The 13,016-nt window shown below is 39.6% G+C and overlaps 1 protein-coding gene across 2 annotated transcripts in view; it reads right to left on the bottom strand.

The window, feature by feature from the left end:
- Positions 1-770: 770 nt before the first annotated feature.
- The window catches only part of mpp2b (MAGUK p55 scaffold protein 2b), a 53,862-nt gene continuing 41,616 nt past the window's right edge, over positions 771-13,016 (bottom strand). For both annotated transcript variants that reach the window (XM_061028015.1, XM_061028014.1), the window contains 8 exons: positions 12,659-12,886; positions 6,045-6,176; positions 5,837-5,939; positions 4,821-4,889; positions 4,564-4,725; positions 4,242-4,444; positions 3,680-3,808; positions 771-2,209 (listed from right to left, as the gene is read on the bottom strand). In XM_061028015.1, the coding sequence (XP_060883998.1) occupies positions 2,033-2,209; positions 3,680-3,808; positions 4,242-4,444; positions 4,564-4,725; positions 4,821-4,889; positions 5,837-5,939; positions 6,045-6,176; positions 12,659-12,886 (1,203 nt within the window). In that variant the 3' untranslated portion in view covers positions 771-2,032. The remainder of the gene's footprint in view (positions 2,210-3,679; positions 3,809-4,241; positions 4,445-4,563; positions 4,726-4,820; positions 4,890-5,836; positions 5,940-6,044; positions 6,177-12,658; positions 12,887-13,016) is intronic.

Below are 13,016 nucleotides of genomic sequence, written 5' to 3' on the forward strand. Positions count from 1 at the left end.
CGCCTGGAACCACAGGGAGACGGCTAAACTAGCTCTGTCCACAGTGCATTGCTAAAGCTAACAAATGTATAGGCTACATGTATTTTTGTTATCTATACACAAACCAGTGAAAAATTTTCAGGTTTTACATAATGCCATTTGCCAGACTAGTTCTTGGCCTCTTTTAGCCTTGGGGTGACCTTGTCTTGCTGTTTTGTGTCTTTGTGCTAGGCTAAATGTTTGCTAGAAGTAGTTTTATATTCACCGTACAGCACAAATTGTATTGAAGCGTATATGACAAAATAGCTATGTTTTTCAAAAGTGAATATTTATTGGGTTTTTTTTAGTCTTGAGATAAAGCCAAAGGTGTGTTTGTCTGTTATTATAAGGTTTTAAGATTGTTTCACAGTGTAAAACACTGTCATTTCTACAGTTTTCCGCCATGTTACTGCAGGCTAATTTTATCTCAACTTCCTGCAGTTCGACCCCAAGCTAACCAGCGTTTGGCCAGGAGGCCCACCACCTGCCTACGAGATGTATCCGATAACGCTGCCTCTGGCACCTCATCACTGGATGCATCAACCTCCATCATCCTCCTCACCCAGCACCCACAACCACCCACACCCGCGGAGGCTACACCAGGGACCTTCAGGCTCCACATAATTTTAAGACTCGCCTTGTGTTTTATTTTCTGTATAAAAAGATAGTATTATAATTTATTTCATATAATGTTGTAATTTTAACTTGTGAAATAATTTGTATTAATATTAACAGTAGACAGTGAAGCAATGTTCTCAACATTTTCAATTTTAATACATTTTTTTTGTGAGCATCAAACTACAGTGTAGCTGTTCAACTTCATCTAACTCAGCGGCTGCATCTTCAAAGCACCAGGTATTTCTATGTTAGGCTATATTCTCTTTATTACAATACGGTACGTACAAGTTGAGGGAACATAGAGTTAAAAATTAAAGAAGTTACCAGTGTTTGTATATTTCTATGAAGGAACAGTGATGGAGTTTTTCCTTGGCTTTCAATCTATGTTAAGGCAAAAGTAAGTCTGAACTTGAAGCCACTGATAAATATTTTACATCCAAAAATGACAAAAAAAACACTTTTATCACTGGTCCAACCTGTATTAAAACAGAATATGCTTTCATTATACAATCAGTGCATACTGCAGGCTGCTACTGCTTTTTTTATTGTTTTCCTTTGAGAGTTTAAATGTTCTCAGTGCTACAAACACAACTTCAAAAGAACCAAGTGGGCAGCCATACGACATTTTGATCCATTCAATTGATCCTCTCGATGTCCAACTAACAACACCAGCAAAAAGACATCAAATAATCAACATAAAAATGGAACAAAAACAAATTTTAAACTTCAAGATGAATGCAAAACATTAGTTTTCCACTGCTCTCATTGTGTTGCGTTATTTTCCGATTCATTCGATTGTGTGTGCGTACATGTATTGCATCATGTATATGTTTCAGTTCAAAATTATCTATTGCTGTTCAGTTTTGAAATAAGTGGAGACATACAAGATAAAGCACATACAATCATACTGTATGATTAAATGGTAAAATAGAGGATTTGATACAAATAGGACATTTGGTTTCTTCCTTTTAACCTACCAGTCAAATGTAAACATTACACTACATAAAGTAGGAAAGGCTAAAAAGTTTAATATGCTTTAAAGACAACCTTCATAGAGCACTGTTACCTGCCAAATATATTCTTTTCTTTTCTAAGTCTACGTTCACATTATTAGAACTTACACACGCTCACTCACACTTTTGCACTAAACCTCAGAATGGACTCTGAATCCTTCTCAACACATATCTATAAAATAATTTCAAAATAAAATACAAGCTCAACAGAGGAACACTAAGTTTGTACAAAAACGCTCTACATGAGGCTGGTCATTTGCACTGAATCATGACTCTCGGCCTTTCACTACAGACGTCCACGGACATTAACTGCATGGAGAAAGCCCCTCTGGAGCTACCAGTATTTAATCGTCCACCTTAACTGTGACCCTTTTTGTCGACTCTTAGAACACCCAGCTGACAGGCACCCACTGCTGCTCCGTCAACAGTTTGTCCAGCGCCAAACGAAGGCTTCTGAATGCTGCCTCAAGGCCGTCGTTTACGATGCACAGGTCAAAGTAATGTCCATAAGCCCGCTTAATGCGCTCGCTCTCGTCCACTGTCCGCTTAAGTTCAGAGTCCTGTGGAGAGACAGAGGAGCACGATTGTGATTCAATTTAGGTGGCTTCAAATGCAATAAGAAGAAAATGACCTGGATGGAAGAACCGAGTCAACACTGATCTCAAATGAGTTTGTATCATTTAAACAGAAGAAATGCAACTTTCTTGTTCGTGTTCTTTTATGCTGAGTAAATCAAACACATTACATTACTAATGAGCTTAATGTGAAACTGTTTGGTGGATTCTTAAAGCAGTACTGACATTGGAAGCCTGTTCACACTTGTTTTTTCCATCTTAAGTATTTCTCCGTTAAATTCTATCATTGTTACTTAAATGCTACAATGTTACATTTTTTAAATAATCTCATAGCTATAATTCATTGCTTTTCTTAACACTCAGAAGGGGGGGGGGGGGGGGTCGTCTCTACATGTTGCAAAAAGTGTATGAGAAAATTGCCCTGCTTCTCACTTTCTTTTCCAATACAGTTAAATAAGTTACTGATGGACTGATTTAGAGTAAGGAGGGGATTAATAGAGGATACTTCAGGGCATGGCATTTTTGTAATTGACTGGATGCCTGCAGGGAGACCGGGTTATAAAGGTGAAGGCAAAGTAGAACTGCTCGATTAATCGCAATTTCATTGTTAAGCTTATAACACATGGCAAAGTGACTTCTTTGCAACACATTAAAACATTTTTTGTATGAAAGCCATGCATTCTTATCTAGCCTGTGTACATTTAATAATTGGACAGAGGTCTGGCTATGATGGCCATGCATCACACTACTCTGATGCATCCACAAAAAGCTTCAGCTAGCTATCTGCTACGCTCTGATTTTTTGCTGCCAATTTAGTTGTAAAAAAACATTTGGGATTTATTTTGGATTCAGAAGAAACATGTTTCGAAACAGGTTCTCTGTAAAACATGAACAATAGCAGATAAATAATAATAATAATACATTTGATTTATATAGCACTTTTCTAAATACTCAAAGACGCTTTGACAGGAAACAACAAAAAGCAAAGCAAAAGCTAAGAGAACAATACAACATAGAAGTAATGTTGAGGGAAGAGGATGAGAGTCAGTGATGAAGAGGTGCGTTTTGAGGGATTTCTTGAAGGAAGTGAGTGTGGGGGAGTTTCTGATGTTTTTAGAGAGTTCCAGAGGGTGGGAGCTGCAATGGAGAAGGCCCTGTCCCCCCAGGACCGAAATGTATTTTAAATGTAGAAACAATGTGAAAGCTAATATAATCTCTAATATATAATATAATTATTTTTAAAACAAAGAAGTTTATATCCACCCTCTCATCAAAATCAAAACACTAACCCTGTTTGATTAAACTTTTAAACAAGCACTAAACCAGAAAGCCAGCAATACTTCATGTTAAATAAAACTGACTGTCAGACGTTTGGCAGAAAACTGTGTTTATGCCCAAGTCTATTTTTCACTGTTAAGAAATTGATAGCAAAACGGCCATGTAACACACACTCACCGTTAACTGTTTGGTGACCACTCCTGACTCAATAGCTGACCTATTCATAGCTTTGAGAACCTCAAAATCTGGAGCTTCAATGAACACAACATAGGGCAGGAACTCCGACGTCCTCAGCACTTTGAGAGCCTGCAGAAGAAAAAAAACACTGTGTTGAGACATTTTAAAATCACCGCATCACTGAGCTGCAAGAAATGCAAATGTAGGAAAACCAGCATATAATTATAAAACTGAGAATGTGATTAAAATGCAACTGCAGTATCTCCCTCTGAAAACTGTATCAAGCTAATGTGTGTAAATAAGATTAGCTGAGTGTTTCCAGCGTGTAATGTAGATCATTAAGAGATCCTTTTTTGATAAATATTGATGATGTGCTCTGCCTGGTAATACTTGAGCAGCATCTAGCTCGGCATAATTGGTTAGAAATGTGAATTCTTGAACTTGAGTCATTTGAATTGGAAAAAGGTGAGAAATAACAGATCCAAAGTTAGGAGGAAAAGGGGGCACGATATGTAGGAGAGGGAAAATGAAAGAACGTCATTCACATATGAGCTTCCTATACCTGTGGGTTAACATCCAGGATGCAGATCTTTCCTGTTTCTATCACCTCGTGTATGGAATTGATCTTAGTGCCGTACAGATTACCGTCGTACTCCCCGTGCTCCAAGAAACGAGCATTTTTTATGTCGCACTCCATTTCGCTGCGGGTCATGAAGGAGTACATCTGGCCGTCCCGCTCATCTACCTTTGGTTTTCTGGAGGTGACTGAAGGGTGAAAACAGGCACGTTTAAATCAATTCAACAGTTTAAACACAGAAGGGTAAAATATGACACAGATGGATTTGGTATAAGAGTGTGTAGTAATCATGGATTGCTGCACTCACAGGGGATGGTGGTTCCATATCTCTGGGAATCCGACACCAGCAGCTTGTTTTTCAGACTTCGACGACCAACACCCTGCGCACCAATCAGAACGAGCGTCTTCCTCCTGAAGGGCGGGACTTTGGCGACCTCTTCGTATATCCTCAACTCGTGCCGATCAAATTCTGGTCAGAGAATAACCATTGAAGTGATGAGAATTGAATGAACATTTAGTTTGAAAGCAAAAGAATGTGACGTTGTGTGGTGTGTTTTTGGTTACCTGCATTCTTGGTCGTCAAATACATCATCTTTTTCTTCTTCTTGCCCCCCATTCCTGCACAAAGAGGACCTGAGATGGACAAAAAACACACACTAAAAGGATAAAAAAAAAAATCTCCAACCTTGGCGCATGTCTCTGCCAGCCACTTCAACAAAGCCTGTGTTCAAACCATACACTAAGAAGGTGAAGTGTCTCTGAAAGCACTGCCAGGTCATAAATCCAACATCTTAAGACGGTTATAGGGAGGCAGCACCACTAGGGGACACTGTGCACCAACACTGCAATGTGCAACCAAGTCTGCTGCTAAAAAAACACCTGTGACTAGACAATCTGCTCTGAGGGAGAATATTGTCTTTGCACAAACATGAAGGCGATCCTGGAAGCAAAGATGAGCTAAGTTATCTATTTCATGTCTGATTAAACTCTTCAAGTTGGCTCAACAAGAATTGTTGCAGCCAGGTCACTAAATGCTAAGTATTTCTCTGATTAATATCTGAATTCAATTTTTGGACCTCCAGAATCATCCAATAATAAGCCGTTCATTTATGTATTCAAATCATGCTCTCTGTTTATGTGTAAGACATGGCAGCAGACAGATGTGTCCTCCACAGGCTTCAAGGGCAGAACATTTGTGCCGTCACCTTCCTCTCCTCCTGAAGTGAAGGGCATGCAGCCCTGATTCACCATCTGTTTCGCTGCTCCTGAGGAACCAGATATATCTAGCAGAAAACAGCCTCTTATTCACTCATAAGAGTAGAGATGATTATTGATCAGGGGTCTTAGCAGTTTGTAAATGGCAGCCCCTGTAGCTTCATAACCAGCAGATTGGATCTGGGCGCCTGAGTCATGCAGTTCCTCATTACTAGCTCTTGGGCGCTCACTGACAGACTATAGAGGGGAAGGGGAAGGGGGGGGGGGATGCTTGTATGATATGGAGAGGAACAGATGTTGTCTTTGTGAGGTGAGGAGCCTGTGTTGAATCTGCATAATGAGAGGTGCTGCTGCTGAGTGTGTACCTGTAGTCGCAAGCTCCAGATCTCTCTTCACAAACGCTTTCCTCTTCTCCTCCAGCAGCTGGCTCGGTATGAGACCTGCACTGCCGCCCTCTATGTGACAGGCCTGTGAGGGGGAAACATGCACACACACAGAAGGATGAGCCAACATGACAAAGACCTTCAAAAAATGTTGAATATGTTTCGAGTATGTGCTGGAGGGTGAGCACACCTGCCACCAGTTGAGGTCCTCTTGGTTGAAAATCTGCAGAATGTTGCCGCTGTTGAAGCTCAGCCCTGCTTCCTTACAGGGAATCAGGTTATCATGGGATGGATCGTAGTCAAAGTGACACTTTACAAAGGCCTAAAGGAAAAAAAGACATGGGAAGAAGGGAAAATGTTGGTTACATTTCGGACAAATATGCATTAAGTTGAAGAAACAGCCTGGGAATGTGTACCTATGCTGCCTGGGGCTGTGGTGTATGAAAAGTACAGGGTTATTGATGGATGGGGCGAGTAAATGTCAGTCACTACAGAACAACCTTGAAATACTTAAATATAAAAAAATATAAAATATAAAAAAGAGAGAGAGAGAAAGAGAGAGAGAGAGAGAGAGAAAGTGAGAGAGATGGCCAAAATGTGTAGTCATGGCAACTATCCCCTTCCCCCTACTGACGCTCATTCTTGCATGGACGTAAAAAAAAGACTGCATGTTTGTGTGTGTGGAAACAACACACACACACACACACACACACACACACACACACACACACACACACACACACACACACACACACACACACACACACACACACACACACACACACACACACACACACACACACACACACACACACACACACACACACACACACACACACACACACACACACACACACACACACACACACACACACACACACACACACACACACACACACACACACACACACACACACACACACACACACACACACACACACACACACACACACACACACACACACACACACACACACACACACACACACACACACACACACACACACACACACACACACACAGAAGGACAAGAGTTTATTTCACTATATCCTCCTCCATATGCTGCAGTTACCCATGGGAAACAGACTGAATAGATCACCTCAAAGAGAGAGAGAGAGAGAGAGAGCGAGAGAGAGAAAGAGAGAAAGAGAACACTTTGACAGTAGTTGGCACAATATGGCTGAATGCAAAGAGGCAGGAGGGAAGTGAGAGGAAGAGTGGACGGAGGAGAAGGGGGGGAGCTAGATTGCATCCTCTCCCTTGCAATTTCACCTCTGTCACTCACCCCCCCCCCCCCCCCCCCCCCCCCCTTTTGAGTGACAGCATCTTTCCCCCATCTTACCTCCCTCTCCCCCCTACGCACATGTGCACACAAAAACACATGGCAGCTTAACCACAACAGTTGCTGGTGTTGCTAAGAAAATAAAAATGTTTACCTAGATCTAAATATATTATATTGTTTGAGTTGAAGAATAAGTCTAGACATCTAGACACGGGGCGGCTGGGGCTCAATTTGTGAATTCAGTCGTCTCTCAACCAGAGAGTCGGGGGTTCGATCCCCAGCTCCTGCAGCCACATGTCCAATGTGTTCTTTGGCAAGAGACTTAACCCCAAGTTGCTCCTTCTGCTTCGCTGACGGCGTATGAATGTGTATTAATGGGTGATGATCAATTGACATAGCAGCCTCTGCCATCAGGGTGTGAATGGGTGACATGTGGCGTAAAAGTGTTTTGAGTAGTCCATTTACCAATTACATTATAAGGTTGAGAGGCGATTTTTTATTATTGTTTTAGAGTTGTTCCAATTACAATGCACTTGGCCAGCACACTAATCTATATATCTGACAGTCTTGGCCAAAGGGAGCTGTCAGAGCAGAGTTTAGTCAGCATGCGATGACCAGACTGGAGGATTCACATTCAGAGAAAAACTTTAGAGAACAGCTCTTCTCACCACAACTCCTCCTAAGTACAATCTCCACCTACACAACTCTTTACAGCGTCAACACAACTGAATCATTCTTTAAGTTCTTTGACAGACACACACTACTCAGTGTATAAGCAGACACTTTGATATCTGGAGTCGACGCCACAGAAAATGAAAACACTTGAACTCTGGTCGCACAAAGCAGAAGGTCTCGGGACAATTTAGCCGGCGTCTTTAAAAAATGTTAGAAAGAGCTGTGACTCACTCCTCTCGGTGAATAACCAGTAGATATGGAAGGATATACAGTTTTTAACATGCATGCAATTTTAGAGTATTCCTGCCAGATTGGCAGTAAGTATTTTCTTAGTGGGAAGAAATACTGGAAATTTGATTTATTCTGCCCAAATGTAGTTTAAGTTTTCTTCTGACCTCTTATTTGAATTCAAAATAATACTGTAGCAGGGCTCTGTAAGACTATACACATTGGTGCTCTGAGATTAATGCTAATAGTAGTATAATTACGTGCCCACAATGACAATACTTACTTTTTTTTTTCAGGTGTAGTGTTTTTTTTTCTTGCATCTCAGTTAATTTTTCCAATTGAACTTGTTTTTTTGTATCATCTTTTTTAACCCTCTGGACTCTATCCTGGCCATTTGTGGCCACTTCACTTTCTTTTTTTCAACCATTTTAGCTGTGTTAATGCATTTGGGCTGAAATTTCTCAATTTCTGATTTTTTAATTTTCAAATTCAGCACTTTAAATATATCAAAAATATATTGTATACATCAAATACTACCTCTTGGCTCTATCGTGGCCATTTTGGCCCATTGACACCCATTCAAACCACATGTTTTCATTCCTTGTTATTTACAGTATAAAATAATACAATTTTGGTAAAATGGCTTTTATTATAAACTCAACACTTGGAAATTGTAGTTTTTAATGTTTTTTTACCAGATTATGTTATTTATTCATTTTTGGCCAAGGGAGCAATTTCATGTAATATTCTTAGTTTCCAGTAGGGGCGTATGATGGCTTACTGCACTCCAATGGAGCAAATTAATTACACAATTTTGATGTAGGTGTGATCATAAGGATGTCAGTTAATGATTTGTGTCTGTGCATGAAAAAAAAAATGTGAGTGCGCAGCACAAATATGTAGTAGCAAGATAGAGTTAAATAAATGATGATGTATTTCTGTTGATGCAGGTTATTGAGCTTTGAGTTTCTCAGGCACACTTGGCTTTGATGCATATGTTGAAAGCACCTTTAGCTTTTTTCTTTTCATAAAAAATGCCACACACATCTACACAATAGCCCTTACACACCCAAATATCTACTCTCCAAAATAAAAAAAGATCACAGGACATGTTGCAGAGGTCAAAGGTTCAGCTGCAGGGGAAACGAAAACAAACTCTGGCACTGTTTATAAACCTGTCCTGGAGTTCATGCAGGTGCAGTCAATACTAATTCTATAAGTAAGCCTAACAGCTCCCAGATCATTTTGGCTCTGGCAAGATGGCAAGAAGGTCATATTCACTGCTTCAAGCACTTGACTATGTGACACGCTTGGAGAGCGAACATGGGGAGAAATCCTCTGCACTAGAAGAAGAGTCATCTTCTACCCAAGATGGATGAAGGTATTCATGTGCTACGTGACATGTACGATAAGTAATGGGTTGTGTCCCAAATCACTCACTCATCCCCTACTCCCTACTCACTATATGTAGTGGATAATATATATATATATATATATATATATATATATATTTATATTTATATTTATTATATAATGCACTTATTTAGCAAACATTCAAAGCATTTCGGACACTAGTCACTCACCAGCCGTTAACTGTGACATCATTGTTGTCGCACAAATAACTGGTGTAGCTTAGCATAGCTGTGAATTCAACCACTAGCTCCAGCTGTGGAGAGTGTGTCTGCAAGGACCACTCTACAGTGGTTTGCATATCCTGCCGCTCTTGAGAATGCACACACACACGCACGCATGTACACATAAATACTCATTGAAACACACTTTTAAAAAAATCAACTGTTGATAGTTGAAAATAATCTTATGTGGCATTTTGTAAAAATAAAGAAAATGTTTTTCGCCTCTAACACGCCAAGTGGGAGTTTTTGTCTTTTTAGTCACTGCTCAAAAGAAGTAATAATGCAAAATATATATATATATATAATTGTTGTCACTGTTACTGGTACTGACCTGCAATGATCATTAAAAAAAAAAAAATTGACTTTCATGTTCAGGATTGATGCCAATTAAAAAAATGTAAGCAGTGTATTTTCAGTATATAGTGTTTGTATAGAATTTTGGGAATGTAAACAAAAGGTGGCCATTTTTGGCCACGAACAAGCTGAGAGGGTTTTTTAAATGTTTTTCTGTCACTGCACAAAAAAGTAATAGTGCATAAAAATCAATGATACTGCTAATTATTGACATATATTTAGCTGTAATGTTGGTTAAAAATTATCAGGTAGCATGTATTATTTGGTAAAAAATTTGATTTTACACTTTTCTCCCTTTATACATCATTAGCATATTGTGATCTAACAGGCATTTAAAGGGTTAAAATTCTGAATTTGAATGAAATTTTGGTTTTCATGACAAGGACTGAAGCAAATAAAAAAAATCAAGTGGTGAAAGTGGACAAATCCTTTAATAAAAAATATTTTTATAGCATTTTGCAAATGTGAACAAGAGGTGGCCACTTTTGGCCACGAACAAGCTGAGAGGGAGTTTTTATGTTTTTCTGTCACTGCACAAAAAATAAAAATGCATTGAAATCACTGTTACTGTTAATAAGTTACATATCTCAGACTGTGCTACTATATATATATATATATATATATATTTAAGAAATACCAGTAGCATTGAGAATATATAAAATTGTCAATGTTGAGGTTGTTTTTCAACAGGTGCATTCTGCAAACAAACTGGCATTTGAAGGGTTAAAAATGAAAAAGTAATGGATATTTTATACTTTATGACAAGCACTGATGTTAGTTAAAAACATTATGCAGTAAAAGTAGCAAAAAACAAACAAAATCTGAAAGGGTAGTAAAAAGGAACAAAGCATGAGGGTTAAAGTGATTTTTACACATTTTATAGTATTTGTTTTTTATCCTTACCCCCCTTTGATTGTATGACCTGCCTGATTGATCTGGCTGACTTAGTGAAGCACTTTGCAACTTGAATTTTAAATAGTACTGTATAAATAAAGGTTGGATTATTTCATTTCAAAGCTTTATTGTCATTTAGTTGTACATACAACAGTAGTGCAAGCAAAATGAGAGCGCGTTTCTCATCATCAGGATCCAAAAAAACAAAAAAAAAAAAAAACAAGACAATTAAAATACACACACACAAACACACGCACACACCTACATCCCATTGTTCTCCGTGTAAAATGTCCATAACAGCCTGTGAATGAGGTGCTAGTGACTATAATCCCTGAGATATTTCAAATTTTAAACTATAACTAAGGCTAAGTCTGAAGTGCAGCAGTGTGCATGAACCAGATCAGCAATCTAACAGTTTGTGGTAGCTGTTGATCAACATAAGTAACTGACAAGTTCATTGATCATTTTTTACCTGATAATGCTGCTGGAAGGAATCATGCTGACCAAAAAAGTAAAAAATTATGTTAGCGAGGATTTCCACCACTACACTGCAACTAATCAACTTGTCCTGAGTTAACATTCCTCTGGCCTTAGCGTTAGGGGTTTGTCTGTTTTTTTAAGACTACATATACTTCGGCATCTCAGTTGGATGCAAAGATGAAACCGTTGTAGAGGTCAGCAGCGACTGTTGGTTAACACATGATAAAGGAAAACAGCAGGTGTCAGATCATAGTTGATGTTAGAGCGGGGGGTCACAACTCACACTTTCAACTTTAACAAGCTCAGTTTATCAGCAAACTGTGTAAAATATGCTTCAAATATGTTTCCGTATGCCAATAAGCCAAGCACATAAACCCACTCTACATCCCTTTCTTGTAGATGATGTTCCAGTATATTTCTGTTTGGTGTAATGAATTCATTTGGCACGGCTCCTTCGGGGCTCTAGTGTTCCTCTTCTCTGCTGCTGAGACTGATCCGTCTCAAAGCCCCGCGCCGCCTCACACTGCTCTCGCTGTACATACTGCATCTACTGGTGTGCTCAATCCTCCCATCACGCTGAAAAGATAACCCTCACTGTAAACTGGGTCACATTTTCAGTGTGACCGGCCTCCTGTGGCTCTTAGAAAGCTGGTGTTCATTAGCTGGTACAACCCAGGGAGATCCATCACGACACCAAGAGTTGTTGTTTTGTTTTTTTACAGCGGTGATAAAACACTACTCTCCAACATATTGATCTCCAACAAACGTATAATCTTTCTAATGTGAGTTTTCAACGATGACAGACAAAGACTACATCAAAAACACCTCAGTCAAACTGGTGGTGTCATGAGCTGTTTGTGGAGTCACTCCTTTTATCTCTTGTTGGAGAAGACTTCCATTATTGATCCATTATGTATGAGCCTAAAATGACTCTGCATTTGGATAAGTGACAAAACGGTAATGTTGGTATTTCAGCCAAGCAGCCAATGTCATCTACAAAGTCCCTCAGTAGAACGAGACATAAGATTCTTGGCACAGCAGACAAGGTTACAGACATGTGAGGGATGCAAGGGAGTACACGGAGTGCTACTTACTTTAACTGATTAAATGACAGCGTCCTTTCAAAGTAATCAGAAAGTTTGTTCAATATTTACCTACCATCAGTGTGTGAATGTGTAGGTGTGACATGAAGTGTAAAAGCGCTTTGAGTAGTCGGGAGACTAGAAAAGCGCTCAATATAAGCTCAAATCCATTTACCTGTCTCGGTGTGTGTGGCTCCTGATAGCTGGGCAGGATCTTCAGCACCACGCTGCCACTCGCCTCCTTCAACATCTCCTGGAGCACTTTGGGGTCGTTGCCCACCTCCTTGCCGTTCACCTCCTTGATGATGTCACCGACGTGGAGCAGACCCTGCTGGTCGATCATGCCGCCGTGGAGGATCCTGGCGATCACCAGCTCGCCGCTCTCTACTCGAAACGTCACTCCCTGTACACACACACTCAGATTCAGTGTAATATTAACAGCAAACCAAAAAAATAAGTTACGACATTAACGCAGAGTCCTCCACTGCTCACTAGTTCAATAATAATAATATTAATAACTTTATTTATATAGC

This window comes from Labrus mixtus, chromosome 21 (genome assembly GCF_963584025.1).
Source record: "Labrus mixtus chromosome 21, fLabMix1.1, whole genome shotgun sequence".
NCBI classification, from domain to species: domain Eukaryota; kingdom Metazoa; phylum Chordata; class Actinopteri; order Labriformes; family Labridae; genus Labrus; species Labrus mixtus.